Source organism: Brachyistius frenatus, unplaced genomic scaffold (genome assembly GCF_029030835.1).
Source record: "Brachyistius frenatus isolate BFR_SWC_R1_liver_20210118 unplaced genomic scaffold, ASM2903083v1 Contig_25, whole genome shotgun sequence".
Lineage (NCBI taxonomy): Eukaryota > Metazoa > Chordata > Actinopteri > Embiotocidae > Brachyistius > Brachyistius frenatus.
Genome location: NW_027210624.1, coordinates 655,509 through 676,898, shown reverse-complemented (window position 1 = coordinate 676,898; position 21,390 = coordinate 655,509). Strand labels below are relative to the sequence as shown.

Below are 21,390 nucleotides of genomic sequence, written 5' to 3'. Positions count from 1 at the left end.
CCCCCCCCCCCCCCCCCCCCCCCCCCCCCCCCCCCCCCCCCCCCCCCCCCCCCCCCCCCCCCCCCCCTGTTAGACTCAGTTTTACTTTACTTGATGCAGATAAAAAGCTGCATGAACTTTTAGGTTCAAGTTGTAAAATACAATTATTTTTCGTCACGATAAGCTATTAACAGTGTGGAATTACTGCAGCCATCAAATGGATGTCGCGATCGGTGGTTATGACATGAGAAGTTGTCTTTGCTGTATTCTTGACATTGAATTGGTTGAGAACACTGTTGCTAGGCAACATCAACATCTGGAGGCCACAGAGGCCAACAACAAACTAGAAGGGTGGCTGAGATAAAGCAGGAAAAAGATGAGGCCATTGAGAACATCAACATTTTCATCAGACATTAAATTCCAAAGAGAAACTCTGAAACCTTTCTGAAATTACGACGTAATAATTTACCATCCGACAAAAATGAATCTAAAAAAAAAAAAAAAAAAATCAGCAAATACGTCACAACTCATGAACTCTGAGCTTGCAGAAAAGTCGGAGGTCGTGATCACCACAAGAGGCGGTATTCATACGAACTCTTCTTGTGAACACAAACCCCATCTGACAGCAGCATGAGGCAACCTTAGTTTTATTATTTACACTGTGCTCTTCCTCCTGTGACGTGTCAAAAATGTCTTCGGGGAATATGTCCATTCAAAGAAGAAAAGTGTGACTCCAGGTAGACGATGACTTACCGCGATATTGACAAACACCTTCTCCATCTCGGCCATCGACAAAAACACGGTGAGGGGCGTCATAAAGTGCTGCGAGAGAGAGAGAGAGAGAGAGAGAGAGAGAGAGAGAGAGAGAGAGAGAGAGAGAGAGAGAAGCTCGTTCCTCTGGAGTGGGAAAGTCATTTTGCGTGAGACGCTATTATATTATGAAGCCAAGTTGCAAAAGAGCTGCAGTCAGCAAAAACAAGGATGACTGTCTGGGTCACGACAATAATCTCATTTTCAGAGTTTGCAATTTAATGATTTCCTCTCAGAAAACTCCCGCCGCATATTCACCTCTACATCTCAAAGGAGCGGGCGTGCACAAACTAAATTCCACCATCCACTTCATATCGAAGGTCATCTACTGAGACGCTCCGCTGGGAAATCAGGCAAGGTCTTTTAGCAGACGTGAACGCACACAATGGGGAGAAGACAAGTAGCTGTGGCTTGGGTGGGGGATGGGGGGGGGGGGGGTTAGAGATGGCGGGGCTCCTACAGTCCTATAGAAGTGCAGGGTAAGGTGGAAAACACCTGCGAGAAAAGGGCTTTTCAAAGAGTTCAGGTCTTGTAGGCCAGTTTGTCGTAAGGAGTGCTGGGATTACTTTTTACCCCCTACGAAATTTGAAAATAAAAATATACTCTTTAACTTGTTAACGCTCTCTGGGAGTACAGATTGATATACCACCTAATTGGTTTTTTTTTCCATTATGCCCCAAGACTGGTCATTACAGTGAGTCAATTTCACAGTTTCTCATGATGCAGGTGATAAGGAGGCCAAATTGTTTTCTAGTGCTTTTGTCATCCTATAAAAGTGGGACTACAGAAAGTTTACTCTCTTTTCTGACAAACTCTGGTGGAGTTTGGTCTCAGAGGACGAAGAATAACTGCATCTCTGTCATATTTAGGGGAAAATTACATTTTGATTAATAATTTACCTTTTTTCTGATACTGAAATTAGCGAAGTGAAGTCTACCAAGTGAGTTGAAAAATTATTATTTTCCTAATTTCACTCACACATAAGTAACATTATTCCTAAAATGTCACAATTGTGAACAAAAACAAATATACGCACATACTTGACACCAGTGTGTTTTTTTTTCCCAACAACTTGATGTAATGATTAAGAACACGTAAACGAGTGAATGTTTCCAAGAAACGTACAAAATCTGAACTCTACTTTGCTGAATCAAACACAGCATGCAAATTTCAGTCAGCGGAAAGCAGTGATTCCCAAACTGTGGTTCTTGTACGACTGGTGGTACGAAATGCTCCGCGTGGTGGTGTGCGAGAGCCGTGCTAAAAGGCCTAACGATTGGACGAAAAATGAGCTAAATTGTCATTTAATCTTGATTTATTACAGACAACAGTTGCTAGATAGACACATGACATTACAGTGATGTAAACATTAGTTTCTAATAACTTTTTTAAGCTGACATCAGGTCACGTTCGTCACAGCATAACGCAAACGGTTGCTTGACGCGGTCGGAGTCAGACTCCTCAGTGGTTGGTTTTGATAATACGATGAAGTCCAACAGTCAAGAGGAAAGTGGCGTTGCTGAACCCGACAAGTCAGACAAACCTATCAATGCTGAAGAGGAGTCTACGGTCCTGCTGTTGATATGCATCCTTTCTGAGGCTATATCGTTGCGTCAGTGAATTTGATTTAAAGAAAACCCTTTTGAACCGGGTACTGAGGACATTTGGTTTGGTACCATAAAGGTAGAAGGTCTGAAAACGTTGGGACCCTCCGGTATAAAAAGATACGACGATGTCCTCACAATGTCAACCGTCAGTGAGCCAGCTTGTACCTTTTCTATAGACTCCAGGGTCTCAGTGTATTTCTCCTCTGTCTGCTTGATCTCTGTTAAACAGCAACTCCTGATGTCAGTCTCCTGCTTCTGGAACGCCTACACACACACACACACACACACACACACACACACACACACACACACACACACACACACACACACACACACACACACACACACACACACACAGGTGTGTTACTGTGTGTCAGCGCTGTGGGCTGACAAACTGTTGAGCCTTCAACCAGATGTAGCCGGTCCAACCCTTTGAGCAAGGTCAGGGAGTCACACATGCCAGCTGAACCGTCTGCCAATTATCAGGAAACACAAGGATTTTTTTTTTACTGAACAAAGCATTTATGATGTCGGCCAAAATAGAATTAAGCAGCAAAATTAGCTCTTTAGTATCTGCAGGTTTAAAATGGTAGCAAGAAGGTATGTTTCAAATGAGTATCTAGTGCAATAATAGACGTAGAAATAGAAAAAACAAATCGATTAGAATACTTTAATGAATAAAGACTTTAGATCAATTATGTCATATACAGTATATAGAGGGTATAATCACCTGAAACTGTAATTTATGTTTTCATTACCTTACAATGAGACCTAAATATCAACAAAGGGACCAGATCCTCTTTGACAGTTGCACTGTCTAGATTTGGTAGTCCAGAAGGGACAAACCAAACACTGACTCTAGGGAGGGACGTCACGTTTTTTGGCGAGTTTCACAGCAAACGTAGATTTTCGTACATGCTTTTAAGGGGAGAGGTCTTCAGTTGGTTACAATCCTACACACTGCTCCTTTAGCCTGAATAACAGTTTTCAAATCAGCTTTAATGGGCACATATAGTAGATATAAAGGTCGCAAAATGGGCTATGTGGAAATTAAACCACCGAGTTCAACAATATTACAAATAATGTTGTTATAGTTTATTAGCCTTATATTTATTCATCAGCTATGATTTCTGTTTGTAATATTTGGACAGTTTTATTTGAGAAAGTTATGAAAGACTATCTCGGTACACACATCACAAACTGTCAGCGTTTTTTAAAAATAAATTTCAACCAAAGTTGCAACATTTTTAGGCATTGTCAAAAAGTCATACGTTTCAATAAATACATGTTCTCAGAAATTAGGAGTTTACGCATATATGTTAAAACAAATCATATTTTAACATTCGCCATCTGGAAAATCTGAATACAGCTGTGACAGTGGGTTTAATTGTCCTATCTGTTTTTTGTCAAGAAGGAGATGTACACTTCCCAAAACCAGCCTATTTCTTAAACACACATGGTGACGTGTTGAACTGTCCAAACATCAGTATCAGTGAGTGAAGTCACAGAGAGGTGGACAAACCGGAGGAGGGATGGCTTCCGTCTTCATCAGGTCCTCATAGATCTCGCCGCCATCCTCATCATCGTACACGCAGTCATACAGATCCTCCTCGTCCTCCACTCCGTTCTCACTGCAGCACACATGACAGAGTATGGTAGTGACATCACATTACATCACGCAGCTGTTTGATGCTGAGTTTTACAGTGAGTGGGTAATGGTTTTTACTCCTCATGCCGACCACATGAAAGGGTCACACACACAAAAAAAACACCCTCGGCTCTGGTTTTTCAGATTTTAATACTGTGCTGCAAATCTTGTTAGTCAGGGACAACACTTAATCCACGGCTGTGAAAGTGGCTCAGGAACACGTACAAAGGCAAAGACTTTTCATGTGTGCCGGCACAAGCCTGTTCTGACTGCTCATGTCTGAGCCAATTACTGTGCCAGCAAGTGGGCTAAGGTGACGTGACTCACTGCATGTGTGTGTGTGTGTGTTCCTGGACTTTTTATATATGTAACTGAGAACCAGTGTCCTCAAAGGAAATGAAGCATGAGAGGAACATTGTCAAAAAAGGACTTGTGCATACAGCATGTAAAGGACTAAGACTTGCCAGTGTTCAGGTTTATTAGGGTGAAGAGTAGAGGGCGGGTGAAAAGGTGAGGATTAAACATTGACAATGTAGGCTCTGGACTTCAAAAGATTAAAAAAAAAAAAAACTTTAAAAAAATTGTGCTAACCTTTACACACTTATATTGGTAAAACAAATGATGTTTAAGAAATTGTCAATACGTTCGGTGACTGTGGGCCATGTAAGTACATAATAAATACTTAAAATCTCCAACTCACTGGTCATTTACATGACATGTATTTCTATTTTTAGAATTGAATGTCAGTAATATTTATTGACATTTCCACATTCAATAACTCTCCTGATTCCAGCCACACTGGCAGCCTGTTGTGAAGTTTCAGTATTTCTCCCTGTAAAATGTAACTCAAAACCAATCCCATATTATCTATATTTGTTAATAGTTTATATTCATATCCAGTTAGATTCTAATGCAGCCGACAGTAAACAAATATAAGCTTTATCAATTAACAGACAACTACACTGGGTGACTATCAAAAGGTGTTCACTTGAATGTAAATACATTGTTGTACTAAAGAGCAGGAAGAAATCGGCAAAAACTTGTGCATAAATTGGGACCTAAGACATTCAGTCCAAAAATATTATAAACTATATTCAATTTTAAAAATCCATATTAAACAGGCCACAGTCAACTGTTTTTATTGCCGCATTGCTTTTCATGGGATTGTGCCAGCAGTTGTGTTTTGCAGCTGAGGAGGATTATGTAATGTTATTATTTAGTTCCTTCTTCACAAGTTAATTTAAATTTAAAAAAATTCAAACGGCAATTTCATGATGGTTTCAGTTGCTATCATATGTCAGTCACAAGGTCTATCGTGTTTGAGGGGTTGGCAACTATCTTTGAACTTTTAAGGATATTTTTGTACCCCAAAATCTGTCATTTTAAATCTGCAAAGCTTCCATAAATGTTTGCATCAAATGTGGGCTCAAATAACAGATGATGAATTCACAGTCCCACACAACTTGTGGTTAAATGAGAAACGAGGCAAGCGCATGCTGAAAGCCTCGGAGGAGGTGGCTGCCTTCCAGACGAGACCCAGGGAACAAATCAGCCTCATCAACAACAGTCTGTAGATTTTTAAACGGTCGGGAAACTGGAAACAAAATCAACAGTTGACTTTCTAAAATCAAATTCTTATGAAAACCTGAATAAGAGAGAAAAGTATGATTGTCCATCCGAGAAGGTTGTTATGTAGGTAGGGAGGAGCGCAGGAAACCTACTCTATGAGGTCCTCCAGGTGGTTGTAGATGTCCTCATCTTCAACACTCTCCTCTGTAGGGAAGGGCCTGTGGAGGGAAAACAGAAAGCACTCTGTTAGGTTTAAAATCTCATATCATGTCATATGATAATGCATCATATTAAATAACAATTTATTAATTTTATATATACAAGTTTGTAAAAAACAACTACAACAACAAAACAGAACATCTCAACATGATCACATTGTTTTACATATTTAAATACAAAGAAATACAATTGTATTGTTCTGGATTATGTGATATCATACCTGATTCCAGTTTGTTGTGTAATCATTGTGTGGGAAAGTTTAGATAGTGTGTCCATGACCTGAAAAAAAAAAAGATGGATATGTTATTTTATCTATATTTTTAAACTACTCATAAAAAAAATGACTGAAAAGAAAGAGTTGTAACTGATAAAGGGATTTTAGTTGTTGTTTTGGTCGTGGTTCTGTAAAGCTGCTGCATTTCTGAGAAGAGACACATGAGGGCAGCATCGTCAAACGCTTCATCCCACACACCTGCTAATAACAGGCATATTGTTCCATTTAAATTGAGCTAATCACGTTACATAACCTGATCCATTTTATGAATTCATGAGTAAATAATCATTTCCCTGACACCATTATAATACGGTGTGTTTTCACACACCCATGGGCCACATTTTGTCCTGGTTTGCATCTAAAGTTGTAACATCAATGTTGGGGAGTAACTAGCTACATGTAACAGAACTACACAATTAGATTACAACATAAAAGTAATTTTAATTAGTTACAGTTACTGAGGGGGGAAAATGTAATTTGCAGTTACTGTTCAAACTTTTGCAACAAAAGGGGTTTTAATCTGAATATATTCTATTTGGGAAAAAGCGTATATGTTGTTATAAAACAACAATTAAACAGCCTTCTGTCTACGCTCAGACAGGCTCCATTCATTTGACAGTATGCACTCAAATTTTGAGCCTTGTTTTTGATTGGTTCTCTTATTTGAATTGGCACCGCCTCTCGCCTGCCAATCAAATCAATGTGCATGCTCCTTTTGATGGTTCTATCATCAGCACGGAGACGACCTGAATCTAGACTTGATTTGAGGTTCCGGTGACATTTTTCCTTCACTGCAGTCAGTTATAATCTCCATAGTTGGGATTTGTTTTGGTGGTGGTGCTTTAAAATCAAAACATTCCCATCTTTATTCAAGTTACTTTGAAGAACTTTGGATAAAACTTGGACAGTAATCAGTGTTGAATTCTGCCGTGAGCCTCAAAATGATGACAGTTTACGTTTTATCTTTCAGGACTCTTCAGCTTTATTGCCCGGTTTAAAACATTTGTAACAAAACTAATCAAATGTAATAAGTTACATTGCTTTGATAAAATAATTTAAATAGCTTCATCAACAGGGGAACTAAACTTCACCCTTTTAAATGTGGAAAGTAACTTCCCCACACTGTATACATTACACATTATATTTTGATTTAATGACGGAGGAACAAGGTGCAGCGAGAGGTGTACAATGCTGATACACAATATGACTGCTCTGACACAGTCAACAGTACAGTAACAGCAGACCAGCATCACATGACCTGATCAGTAATTGGTCGAGCAGCCGTACCCAGCGGCCTCACGGGCTGACAAGATTGCTATTAGTATGACACATAATTTCACGCTGCTGTGCTCAGTCCTGCAGTGACCTTGACCCTCTCTATGAGTGTGTGTGTGTGTGTGTGTGTGTGTGTGTGTGTGTGTGTGTGTGTGTGTGTGTGTGTGTGTGTGTGTGTGTGTGTGTGTGTGTGTGTGTGTGTGTGTGTGTGTGTGTGTGTGTGTGTGTGTGTGTGTGTGTGTGTGACCTGCTTGACAAATCGCTGCCGCAATCACCTGGTGAATACAGCTTAATTGTGCGAGTCAAAACTCAACAGGGAGCTTTTGTTCTTTCCCGTTTTTTGCAACCTGCCCATAAACCTTTTGTTCTGTGGGTCATTCGTGTGCACGCTCGCATTCACACTGACACCTCACAGATGCAGCATAGATACATTTGGCCCGGAGCACAAGCTCTCGAGGATCAATACTGATCACACAACTCGTCCCTTCCCCCTCCAGTAAACAGAACAAAGTGGCACACAAAGGACAGACACACAAACATGCTGTTTCTACTTTTATCCTTTCAGCTTTAAACTGTATGCAAAACTGTAGCCAGTTTTAATCCGTTTTTATCTCTAATAGATAAACAGAACAGTGTTTATGCACAATATGTTCTCAAACTGCACAACATCCATCACGTCAGAAGTGGAAGACAGTGACTGACATTTCATGCTTCCTAAATCTGTCACGTCCTGAATGTGGCACAGCATTTAATTGTGGAGCCCATCGGACACGTCGGAGGCATCTCTTCATTAGTTGTAGCTGATGATCAAAGGGATAATATCCGCAGCTGAACAGTGGGAGGATGTGCTGTGGTGTGTTTGTGACGGCGTGCAGCGCCGCAGCGGTGGGTGATTACACATCACGGGAGGAGGTGGAGTCAGTGTTTCAGTCATGGAAGAAAAAAAAAAAAAAAATATATATATATATATATATATATATATATATATATATATATGGCTATTGTGCTACTCATAGTAACTAAAACACACATTGAATTTCTGGGTTTTTGTTCTCACTTGAAAAACATGCACACAAGTAGACAGTACAAGTAATGTCCGCCAGTATTTCTTGGAGCCCCCACAAGCGCCGCAAATAAGGTATGACAGCCTTTATGTAGCCTGAGAGACCAAATCGAGGGCGCAAAAAGGACTGTCAAGCTCTCTTTGCTGCTTCTTAAGCTTATCGCTGTGAGCGTACTCACATATTTGAGAGCGACTTTGATTAGCAGCATTTTTTATCAACTCAAAAGCTCTTTCTTTGGATTTAAGTGGCTGCATACTAGGAGGACAATGTTTGAAGTCAAATCTGACAGAATTAAAGCAAGGGGAACAAAAATGGTAAATATTCATGTTTCATTTTCTTTTTTTATCATAAAAAATTTACAGGTGCTCCATAAATACACTGAATCCAAAGAGAAACGCACACAGCTGGTATTGAGAAAACTGTGCTGTTTGGATGTCTGTCAGTTTGTGATGTCACAAACTCCCCCTCATGTCATGAGTCCGCCCTCAGCACGGCCCACAAGCCAATCTTTTATAATGTATGTAGAAGAAAACACAGAACTCATTCTGTTGGTGAGCTAGCAAGCTACAAAACTGAGGAAAACCCATAGTTGGTCTATGTGTATGTGTGTCCCTCAGAAAGAAGACAGCCAATCAGAAGAGAGGGTCATTGGTAAGCGAGGGCATGTTAAACATGTTTTTGAGTACTTAAAACAACAAAAAAGATCTTCTTATGATACCAAACCGCAAATAAATCACCAGTGAAGTTTAAAATATGGGAACTTTAACCCTGTTATGTTCGTTTCTTAGGTACAGCAATGATGTCCCCGGGTCAATGTTTAGTCATCCAAAAGTTGTCAGAAACCAAAAAATCCTAATAAATATAGTTTGTACCTCATCACCAGCACCATTACTAACAATTCAATCAGTTTTTAGTGGAATGGAGTTATTCACCCCTCCATACATCATAGTTCAATTAGGATAACTCACTCGTTTTCATGAAAAATACATGTTCAAACTATGTTTTAGGTACACTGGAAAAACTTAGATATAAATTGCATTAGTCTACCTTAACATGTATTTTTTCCTAAATTTTATTTGCATTTTGAAACTTTCTTTTTTTCATGGGGTGATGTAGATAAATAGAGATGAGACACCTCTGCTGTTCAGGCTCACTCAAAATCAAGCCAAATGAGTCATAAGGATTGAGTTTCAACCAGCTCCTTCCACTTCTCCCCCCAAAACACGTCACCCTTCTAGATTAGTAATTTCTAGAATCACTTTCTGTATTGAGTTTGAAATGACCAGCTCAAAAGCTGACTTGATGTCTGTGACATGAGTCACTGCCATCCTGGTTGGGCCTGCCACTGTCTTTACAATATTTCTGGCAGACAGTCTCGGCTGATGTGTATTGGGTGAGGATGACCTCTGTTTTTGTCTCGCTTGGAGGAACAGGTGTATCACATTCCTCATCTGATGGTTCATAATCAGTCCCGTTATAATCTGAATTGACCTCAAGACGGTCTTCATCTTCAGACACACCCTCCTCTATTTCACTGTCGTGATCAAGGATGTGCTCCAGAGCCTCCAGGGCTGTCATCCTTTTGTTTCTGTCGCTCATGTTGTCCTACAGTAGGCTGCTGAGTTGTATGTATCTGCAGAGTGTATAGTTGGTAGGACTCCTCAGCAACCATTTTGTATGTTTCGCCCCTCTCCTGCTAAGTGTGGGCGCAGTTTTCCCGCGGGAGAAAGAAAGGTTCCTGTCAAAATAGTGTCTGTATTTCTCACACAGGTGGGGTAGTTAGAAAAAGAGTGTATGTGCAAGATTGGGATGAAATAGTGTGTGTGTGTGTGTGTGTGTGTGTGTGTGTGTGTGTGTGTGTGTGTGTGTGTGTGTGTGTGTGTGTGTGTGTGTGTGTGTGTGTGTGTGTGTGTGTGTGTGTGTGTGTGTGTGTGTGTGTGTGTGTGTGTGTGTGTGAGAGAAATGGGGTGAAACATGGTGGGAGGGAGTAAGAAAGACTGTCTCACATGTTCAAAGAAAGAAATGGTCTAAACTTGACCCTTCTGACTCCTTGCAGCCTCCACTTTCACTGCCGGGTCAAATTAACCCGAACATCATCTCTGTAATATAAACCTGCAGGGAGGGGTTGCAAATACATGTTATTTTTTTTATTTTATTTTTTTACGTTGATTACACTAATTAAGGCAAGCAGAAGAAGTTTGATACAGAAAAAGTACTTTAAAATATTTGTTCTAGATTTTCAAACTTTGAAACAGGTCAATTTGACCCTCAACATAACATGAGGGTTAAACGTCCCCAGTGAAAATCTGCCCTAAAATAAATTGTGTTCTTTTCCAAGTAAAATTAATTTTGCTGCAAAATATGTATTTAACACAACAATCATTTACATGTACTCTTTATGACAGATTTATCACTAATATAAACCGAAACATGTTGCTATTCAGACTGATTGTGTTTACCTAAGGATGCCAAGTGCTGTATGGAAGCTTTTTTCTGCATGCCACTTCAGAAACAACAACCAAAACTGGCACTATACTGTAAGTTGTTTAGGGCTGTCAAGCTATCAGTCCTGCAGCAGATGCCTTGTGGTTAGATTACCAACGTGCCCCTCAGGAAGCAAAGAAACACGGAAAAACAGATTCAGACTTAAGGCACTTGAAGTAGAACTCTGACTATTTATTTTATTTATGTGTGTTTATACCGGAGGTCTCAAACATTGTTTCCTCTGAGAACAACTTTGACAAAATGAAACTGTCCGTGAGCTACTGAAGTTTAGGAGCATTTATTTAAAAAGCTGAGATCTACGCAGATGTTCTCTAAATACTGAAAAGTTTTAATACAAAATATAACATATTTAGGGAGGAGCTCAACTCCTGCTACACTGAGCAGACGCAGGTGGAGGGAGAAAGGGGAGATTGTCTACTCAATAATCGATCCAGTCGATAGCGTCGTTCTCTTAGAAGGTTAAAGAATAAATAAATTTAAGAAATAATAAGATGGATCGCTAAATATACTTGGGGTCTGTCCACACAGTATGTCTATGTGTGGGAAACACGGCCTCTTGTTCAAATCTTCCACGATCGACTCAGAAAAGGGTTGTGAGCTACTGGTAACTGCAGGTTGGAGACACCATCTCTTTGCACTTTATCAAAGCAGTGATCAGACCGTCCTTCTGCTGCATTAACAAGCAACTCAAACACAGACACGAGCACCATGTTGTGTTAAAAAAGTCAAATTCACATCGGTGCTGTTGAATCCCAAACACAGATGTGGATGAGTGCACTGACAATGAATCATCAGATACTAAAAGAGAGTCTTGCTCCTTCCAGTTATTAATCCTCTCAGAGTTATTCAACAGAGCTGATGGCGCGCTCTCTCCAATAATGAATGAAGGGCACAACATCCAGAGGCCAGTTGGCAGGTACAACATGTCCGAAGGCTGCGGATCCACTGGGTGTTGAACAGAGTTTTGGAAGCTTTCCAGTTGTGGCTGGCAGGTGTTTTTTTATTTCAGGAGGGACGAGTCATAAACTGCTTTTTGGCTTCATGACACACACATTTATACAGAAAACTGACCATCTGCACACAGCAAGGATGACTTCTTGAAGTCGCACAAGTATTTAATCCATCAGCAGTCGCACCACTAGTAATAGAAATGTCAAGAAAATGTCTACAAAGGAAATGAGAGGTTTAACTTCCAAGAGGCAAATACATAAGTTTAGCATGAAACTTCATTAGTCAGCAAAGCAAAAATACAGATGATTACCTCTGTTCTCAGAGATGATGCAATACTTATAATACATCACAATGCAATGAAGCTGAGACAGCAACAAGGAGACATCATCTGAGACTTCAGTGCACAAATCAAAAGGTCAAAGGCTCAGCAGCAGCAGTCATGTACTGTAGCAGCAGATGATGAAGGCTGACAGGCTCTTTGATGGAGGCTAATAAACCTGCCCGGTCTGACCACGGCTGAAACGCTGGATCAAGTGATTCACAGCAGACCAATTAAAGCAGGATGAGGGATGGGTCTGCCCAGAAGACAAAGTACACACTGTGTGTGTGTTTACATGTCTTTCTATGGTTATGTGAACCTATTTTGATTAAAAAAAAAAAAAAAAAAAACATATCCATGTGGGCAAACACGTTGTGAGGACGTTTAGGCTGGTCCTCACAACTTGAGGCTAACGTCTTGGTTTTGGGGTTAAGGTTAAGACTATAAATTTAGGTTAGGGTTGGGGTTAGCATGGGGGTTTTGTTGATGGGGAGGGATTAAGAAAAAACATTACGTCACTGAGTGTCCTCACAAAGACAGAGAGACCAACGTGTCGCTGACAAGCGGCAACCAACAGTGACGCCCCCAGTTGGTTAAAGCCTCGAGTTTGGTATGTCTGTCATGGCCATCCTGCTGTTTTGGAGCTAGACGTGACCATATTTGGACGAGCGGGTGAAGAGCGAGGGGTGGATCTGACTCGATCTCCGAGGAGACTACAACCGTCCACCTATAGTGGAAACCTGCCCCCCTAAACATGATGCTTTTTGTGGCCTAATATCTAATTAGTGACACAATTATTTTCAGATGGATCACCATAAAAATAATAAAAAGGAGTGATTTTAGCAAATTACGCCATAATGACTTGTGGACTGATATATTGACTTTGTATTTCATGACAGAAGTTGAATGGGAGTCTATGGAGCCAGAGCCTTTTTGGAAACAACCCCTAGTGGCCCTCGGTGGTATTGCACTTCATGGCGCTACTGCATTGGCCTCACTAGTCAGACCCAGAGGCTACGCCCACTTTTATGTACAGTCTATGATCGCTGAATCATCATCATTAATGTACAGTGCTTGGATGCACCAACACATCCATGATGTTTATATTGATATATTCAAATGAATACAGCTACTCCAAACATCATCATTTTATAATTGAGGAGTGGAAACAGAATTGACTCTAATTATATTATAAAATGCTGAAACTCTTCCCTGAAATCATAGATAATATCCATCAAACGTTAATAAGTAATCTTGCAGTCAGATCACTATCACATCACGAAGCCACTGATTGAATTTTAAAGGAGGCTACATCATACATAGGTGACATGTTTACTCTTTAGTCTCCGGGCTCAAACAAAGCCAAATTCTGACATCTACTGATCATCTCTTCTATATTTATTCTGACACATCCTTCCCTGTTTCTCATCTTAGTATGCATTTTGAATGTATAACGTGTCAACAGTTTTATTGGTTTCACACAAAACCCAGCATGCTGTCCCAGTTTTCTGCTCTCCGCTTTTTCTGTGGCTCCTTTTATTTTCTTTCCTTTTTTTCCCTCAATATTACTGATTACCGGCTAAAAATAGAAACCAGTTAGGTAATCCACTGGAATACATACAGTCAGTCATGTTATATGGTTTCCTTTAGAAACCAAAAAAAATAATTCCTGTTTACAGATGGCAATTAAGATCCTCTACTTGCTTGATTTTGAAATCAAAATAAAGAAAAAATAGATAAATGTTCATCAAACTAACAGATAATCATACATTTTAAAGTCTGTTTTTGACTGATTTTTATTTTTCTAAAAATTAAAAAGTAGAAAACAGGGTGTGTTTTTTTTAAAAATTGTATTAATGCTGCAGCATGTACTCACTCTAAAAAGCTCATTTTGTTGCAGAGGTCCGGTCACACTACAGTGCCTACATCCCTCTTCCATAAAACATGTGGGTCAAACACAAAATGTCTCATCGCTGCATCTCTCCTCACACAGTTTGATCAAATCACTTCAAGTTGCACACGACGGCATTACGTGTCTGTCTAACTGTGACTGAGCAGGGATCAGCTGTTTGGGTTTTATCACTACACCACAAGGAGATAAACCAGGAGCTGTTGACCCGACCGCAACAAACGAGCAGGTGCAAAAGCAGCTTCAGAACGCGTTAGCGTCAACGGCGTCCCTCGCTGACTGCTTCAACAGTTATATCAAAGATTGCGATACTGCGCGTCTTGGAGTGTCCTCACAAATAGCATCCTGTATTTGGAACGGCTTCAGTTTGAGACCTAAAACTGTCTCTAAGAGGATAAGTGTTGCTGCCACAGTGAAGAAACTAAAAGCTCCAATTTGGCTTTTGCTAAAAAAAAAACTGACTGTGAAAGTTTAATAACACACAAAAAACTATAAAGGTTTGTTCATCTGTAAATGTATTTTTTTTTTAAATTTTATCACAAATCTATATCAATCAACAAGTCTTTTTTCTTTCTTTTTGGAAATGTTCAGAAACCCTTTTATGCCACTGTCGCTCTCTTTGCTGGGCAGGCTTGATAAAACATTTATGAAAAGCTGGAAGCTTTCACTAAAATCCTGTTTGTATTTTCAGAGAAATAAACCCCAAAGTCTCCTCCATCATATGCTTTTACCATCTAACATTTCACTGCTGAAACAGTTTGGACAAAAAGGACACGGGAATATTTACCAGCCTGCACTGAAAAACGGACGATAATCTACATAAAAATAGACAATAGAGAGGGTAAATATAATACAATGCATGTTGGTTTATAGTGTGTGTGTGTGTGTGTGTGTGTGTGTGTGTGTGTGTGTGTGTGTGTGTGTGTGTGTGTGTGTGTGTGTGTGTGTGTGTGTGTGTGTGTGTGTGTGTGTGTGTGTGTGTGTGTGTGTTGGGGGGAGGGGGGTTGCATGTGTTACTTGCACGAATTGATTTCAGTTAGTTTCCTGAGATTTGCACTCCCTGTTGCACGAGATTGATCATTGTTATTTTTCCATGTATGCATATTTGTGTGTGTGTGTGTGTGTGTGTGTGTGTGTGTGTGTGTGTGTGTGTGTGTGTGTGTGTGTGTGTGTGTGTGTGTGTGTGTGTGTGTGTGTTTCCGAGCACGACAGAGTGACAGATGCAGTCGGTGCATAAAATTCTATCCACACAGAGAGGAGCCAATAAAAACCTAATTGGCTCAGAGAGAGAGAGAGAGAGAGAGAGAGAGAGAGTAGCTAATGTTTGACAATCAGAGCAACGGCTCATTAAGGGCCATAATACATAATTAGCGTGTTTGGATATACATATAGCTGATTGGAATGCGGCACGCGCCGGCCATTCCTCTTGTGTTCCTCGCATGCATCATTAAGTCGACCGCTCTCCTCATCAAACACTTAATTCTACAGTCACTGTATGAAGCCAGCTAGCAAACTAGAGGAACACTTTTTGAATTAGAAATGTTCAGTAAGTCAGCTAAATCTAAAAAATACAGTAAAAAAAAACAAACAAAAAAAACGGCTGTACAAGTGTACAATTATGAAGAGACACATACTTCACACATACTGTTCATATTCAGATTCCAGACTGGACATCGTGAATGAGGGAAAATATGTTAAAGCGAGCTGCAGCTTCCTCCAACACTCCAAAGACATGCATGTTAGGTGGATTGGTGATTGTAAATTGACTCTCAGTGTGAATGAGTGTCTGTGTGTGTTGGCCCTGTGATGGCCTGTCCCCCGCCTTTCATGCACTGGCAGCAGGGACAGACCCAAGTCCCATCCATGAACCTTTACAGGACAATGCGGGTGTAGATAATAATAATAATAATAATAATAATAATAATAATAATAATAGATGGATGTTAAAGGAAGGTGTGCACTCAGATGAGGTGGTCCGGCCTGCCAAGTGTAAATGTAGTGCAGCCTGATATCCACCCTGCAAGTTGAAAGGTCATTTGAAGGTCTTTTCACACGGGGGAGGCGGGGGGGGGGGATCATGAGTAAACAACAAGCAAATACGAAATACTCACTGGCAAATATTTCGCATCACACTATTCATACTGGCGGTGATGTGAACTTGCTACAGTTGTGCCCAATAGTTTGGGTTCAGACCTGATGAGGGAAGTGACCCAAATCAACACGGACAAAGCTGCCTGCTCTGTCTGGTACATTAAAAGTTGTTAACGTGGTCATGTGAGCTACAAGTGCAGCATCTGAAGAAAAATTCTCCACACCGAAATGTGACTGGATGTAATCTGAAATGCATAAATCATTCGTTGATCCCTTTTTTTTTAGGTGCAAAGGCTCGGAAAAATAAACTTCCTTCTGAAAAAATAAGACATCCCTATTTTACTGCACAATAGTCGCCATGTGTTCAAAAGTACTTGTGATAAAAACAACATTTAAAAGAAAAGTTTTGAAGTGCAAAGGAATCGCACGATAAAATTGCCCAAGGTGTGTAAAGGTCTTAACACATCTTCCTGCTATAACAAGCTGCCCGGCTACATAAAGCTACATAAAGCCACAGCAAGCAGCAGCAAGCAGCAAGACCTGCGGCTGCAAAAAGGATGTATAATCAAGTGACACAAGCGTCCTTTGACCTGGGATGGACTGGTTTTGTTTAACTACTCTACGAGTAGACAGAGAGAAGAGCCCCCCCCCCCCCCCCCATTATAATGACATAATCTCACTCCGTCTCTAACGTCATCAAAATTCAATTCATGAGCAACTCCAGAATGAAAATTCATACCTCTGAGTATTGGCATCATCTTTCTCCCACTAATAACTCCACCTCAACATCGTGAGGTCAAAAGTAAGGTCATCCTCGCTGTGCAGGTAAATCACATCAACCTCCACGCAGCCCCTCAGGACACGCACACACACACACACACACACACACACACACACACACACACACACACACACACTCAAAACCCTCCACTCCTGTGCTCCCTGAAGGTTTGACGTGCACATTAATAGTGGAGCACATTACCCATGTGATCACACGTTTGTATGGTTCTCACACACAGACAAACACGCAAACGCACAACAAGCATACTGATGTTCCCAGGCGCACATCTCATCGGCCAGATCCTCACACCGCTGACAGCTGACAGCTGATTTAACTCCAGCTGAGTTTCACAGTCAGAATCAGCAGGATGCTCACGACTGACCAGCAGTTCATACCAACACACACATGCACAAACCCGCTGTGCACACAAGGAACAGCTCACGAATGAATGTGACACAGATACTGGAGTGTAATATTTAACCAGTGTGGGTATCAGAAGGCCTGCTATTATTTACTCTATTCGGGAATCTCAATTAAAAACAATGAAACATCTAAGAGCAATAATCATACGATCATATTGTAAACACCCAAAACTCCAATGCTACTATAGATCAAGTATCCGTGCATGAATACAAATTGTAAAAGTCAAGTTAATTTTTTTTTTAAGATTTTACCCTCAAAGTAAGCAACTTATTAATTGGTTTCCTCAGCAATTGTGCATTGTACATTCATTAAGTTGGCGTACTCTGTTGAATTTCATTTACATTTCTAAGTGCTTGTTAGTTGGATAAAATAGACAAATTGATCATTTGACAATTTACAAATATGTTTTTCTTAATTTTCACTATTTTCTGATTGCGTTGACAAAACAATCAATCGAGAAAATAAGCAGCAGATTAAACGAACAGTAACGAAAAGAATTATTAGTTTCAATCCTAAAAAACAAATAAAGGTCAAAATCATAGAGGCTTTAGGGGAGATATCTTTGCTTCTGGTTCTTCATAAGGATCAAGCCCCAGAACACTGGATCCTACAATTCCCATAATGCATCTCAATAGCCTCTGGTTACCTTCTGTGCCTAGTAATCTGTCAAACTCCATGCACTTCTGAATTTTTAGCAGGATCTTAAACCCAAAGTAACCCCAATGACATCATCAGGGTTATGATGACATCATCGGGGTAAGTTTAGGTTAGGGTTTAGAAGTCATAAACAAAAACATCCTCTACAACCAAAGAAAACTTTTATACCATTATTTTAAACAGGCAAAATTTTACTCTGTGCCAATTTTTGATCTTCATAAAAATCAGTGGACTTCCCCATTAAGTAGATCACGGTCCTTGGACTGCAAGTAGATCATGCCAGATGCTTCTTAAGAAAGTACACAGAAATTGAGGAGAAAAGATGGCAGATCACGTAACTTTTACAAACCATATTTATGTGTTATTGATTTTTTTTTTTCCATCAATAATTTTTTTTAGACAACAATGTAGTTTACACGCCTAAAAGCAGCTGGTTGCAAATTCAAAATGCAGAGTCTCCATCTCCATTCTACAGCGACTGCAGAGTAATGTTTGAGATTGTACAATCAAGGATGAATTCTTCAAGGAGAGTACCGCGGCTCAAAGATAGCACACCGCATCCCCCAGCTCCTTGCTATTGTGTTCACTGCTGTTATTACCATTGGTGCAGCCGTGTTAAAGCCATAACCTCATCCCTCCACCCACTCCCAAACCAATCTACAACACAATCTCCATTGTTTCATCAGGTTGACATGACGATCTCATTCCCTCGCAGCTGAAACACTATATCGCAGTTAAATGAGGATGAAATGAAGCAAACAGGGAAAAGCAGCTTCCCCGAGGGGTCCTTCAGTCCAAAATATAAACTCTGTTTTTAAGAGTCTTTCAAATAGCCGCTGCGGTGAAGCTACCAGGACACAGTTTAAAAGCAGCACACTTCGGCTCCTTGTAGGCTCATTTGGAGAGCAGAGACTTGAAAGACTCGCCAAAACCGTAACAAAGTGTACGAGCAAGTTCGAGTGGGTTGTCTGCGCTGTAAACGATGTCCTGAGGCAGTCAGTGAAAATCCATATGGACATTCCTCAGGATTTTTTTATTTTCCTCCCCTTAAGGAGCCTTTGATCCTGCTGTGTCAGTCATGGAGGAGCTCTGCGCTTCAGTTTTAGTCCGTCTCACCCCACGGGACGCCGGGATCCAACAGAGGGGACAGCAAGTGACGAAATTAATTCCGGGGATGTACAGTACCTCTCTGCAGCAGGGCAGCCATACCTGGAAATACTGAAGCTGTGGTAAAATTGAAGAGCAGTTTTGGATGTCTCTGTGACTGGCTTTCCCAAGTCACACTTGAACGGACGTTCACTGGTGCATATAGTGTAAATTTTCTTTTGTAAAACTATGATTTATTGTGTGCTGACTGCAAAAACACATTGTGACAATTTGTGTTTAAATACAATTAGATGTAGTATGAGATGGGAACACAGAGTTAGAGAACGACAACAGTAACAACAGTGTGATCCCTCCTATTTAGATACGTTTTTTTATTGAATGTTTTATTGTGTTAGAGAAGTGATAAGTAATATACCTGTCAGTCCACCATAGGAAACTACGTCAGTGTGACGTTTTGGACCAGGGTTGAAGAAGGAGGTCATGCGACGAAGTACAGTGGCACTTAAGTCCAAGTATGAAGGTTGGCTGGGGAGAAAAGTGACGTGGACTTCTGGAAAGAAATATTTTCCGACCAAGCAGTTTTGGTACCTAATCCTAACCACATGTTTTTCCTGAACATAACCACATGGTTTGTTATGCCTAGCGAGGCTAAATGTAACACTGACACAGTGGGCTGTACTAAACTGACGGGTGTATTGCAGGCTTTGATGTCATACTGGGTCATCTAAAGCTAAATAACCACATATTTGATGAGTTGCTAATTTGCTGTTATAAATTATTGTAAATTAAACATTTTGAACATGTTTGGACTGTAAATTGATTTTAATCACTAAAAACAAGTGTTTCAGTGAGAAACATTCTCAACACCCTTAATATTATGGATGAATTATATGTTTTTCCAACAGTTTTGGCCAAAATTTGGCTCCTTTTTACTGCAGTTATCTGCTCAGGTTGTCAATTACACCTGATAGTAGGTGAATGGAAGTTAGAAGGTCAGAAAAGCCAGCAGCCAAAACAAAGTGCAAAGGAGGGAAACTGCACCTATATGTCAGAGAAGAAACACACACATAAATTTAAGAACAAAGAGGAAGATTTCCATCAATAACACAAGGGAGGGCTTCATCATTGGAAGCTCCAGCAGCTCTATTTTTCTGGCCAACAGAAGACATCTCCTGCTCTGCTTTTTGTGATTTACAACCTGGCTGTCTGCAGGTAAACAAAGACTGAAGCAGGGTTATCCATCTTGTTGCACCTCGCTGAGCTACTGTGGTAATTTACATGTCAGGCATTTTTATCGCCTCTTTCCTGTCGATGCTGGATTACAGTGTTGACCAGCGCCAAAGCAGCCAAATGCTCACCGAGACGGTGCAATAAATCCAAACCTCCAAGGAATAAGATCAACATAATGACATCTCTAATATCAGCTGAAGACGTTAAAAGCCTGGAAAGTAAATGAAGAATTCCCATATCCCCAAACCAGTAAGTCGGCTGTTAGTCTAGTATGTTTTTTTTGTTTTTTTAAAATCTGACACCAGCATTAACTTTTATTATGTATTTTAGTCTGGTTGCTGAACTGAAGGTCCAACAGGCAGGATCACTATGTAAGAAGTCAATGTTCTAATCAGACTGGATCAAAAACAAGATTTACAACAGAGAAGAGCTTCTATTCGCTGATGTTCTGCGGCCCGACTCAGTTCTGATGTAAGTTATGGTAATGTATGAGATCGTCTTAACGTCACAACTCAAACCAACTGATGAAATCCCAAACTGGCTCTGAAAAAAACAGCAAGACTAACCAAATGCATTCAGTTCCTCTGCGATGCAACAAATGTGTTCGCACTTCTGGATGTGTGCTGCTAAAAGCGTCGGCCACAAATAGCCAGCTTGTCATATCTATATGGCATAAGTGGGTTAGCGTCATTTAGCATACCCCCGAGGAGTTCCCGTTATAATCATGAACACTTAAATACGCACTGTTTCAATCTTGCCGTGCAGATTCTGCACATTAGTCATGCAGCTGTGTGCAATCTTGTTATGGTGTTTCTCAGTGACTTTTGCTTGAATAATTAGATGCCACAAAGCGAAATATGGCACTTGTATTACATTACATTACAAAAAGCTTAGAGTAACATGAGGCAAAAACAGCAGCGGTGTTACAAACTGGGGGGGGGAAAATCCTGTCCTTCCAAATTTGAAGTGAGA

The 21,390-nt window shown here is 40.4% G+C and overlaps 1 protein-coding gene across 2 annotated transcripts in view; it reads right to left on the bottom strand.

The window, feature by feature from the left end:
- Positions 1 to 21,390, bottom strand: part of LOC138620604 (guanine nucleotide exchange factor VAV3) — a 94,308-nt gene that overhangs the window by 44,633 nt on the left and 28,285 nt on the right. For both annotated transcript variants that reach the window (XM_069697957.1, XM_069697956.1), the window contains exons 3-7: positions 6,053 to 6,111; positions 5,766 to 5,831; positions 3,919 to 4,027; positions 2,562 to 2,660; positions 733 to 801 (exon numbers count right to left, since the gene is read on the bottom strand). In XM_069697957.1, coding sequence (XP_069554058.1) covers positions 733 to 801; positions 2,562 to 2,660; positions 3,919 to 4,027; positions 5,766 to 5,831; positions 6,053 to 6,111 — 402 coding nt within the window. The remainder of the gene's footprint in view (positions 1 to 732; positions 802 to 2,561; positions 2,661 to 3,918; positions 4,028 to 5,765; positions 5,832 to 6,052; positions 6,112 to 21,390) is intronic.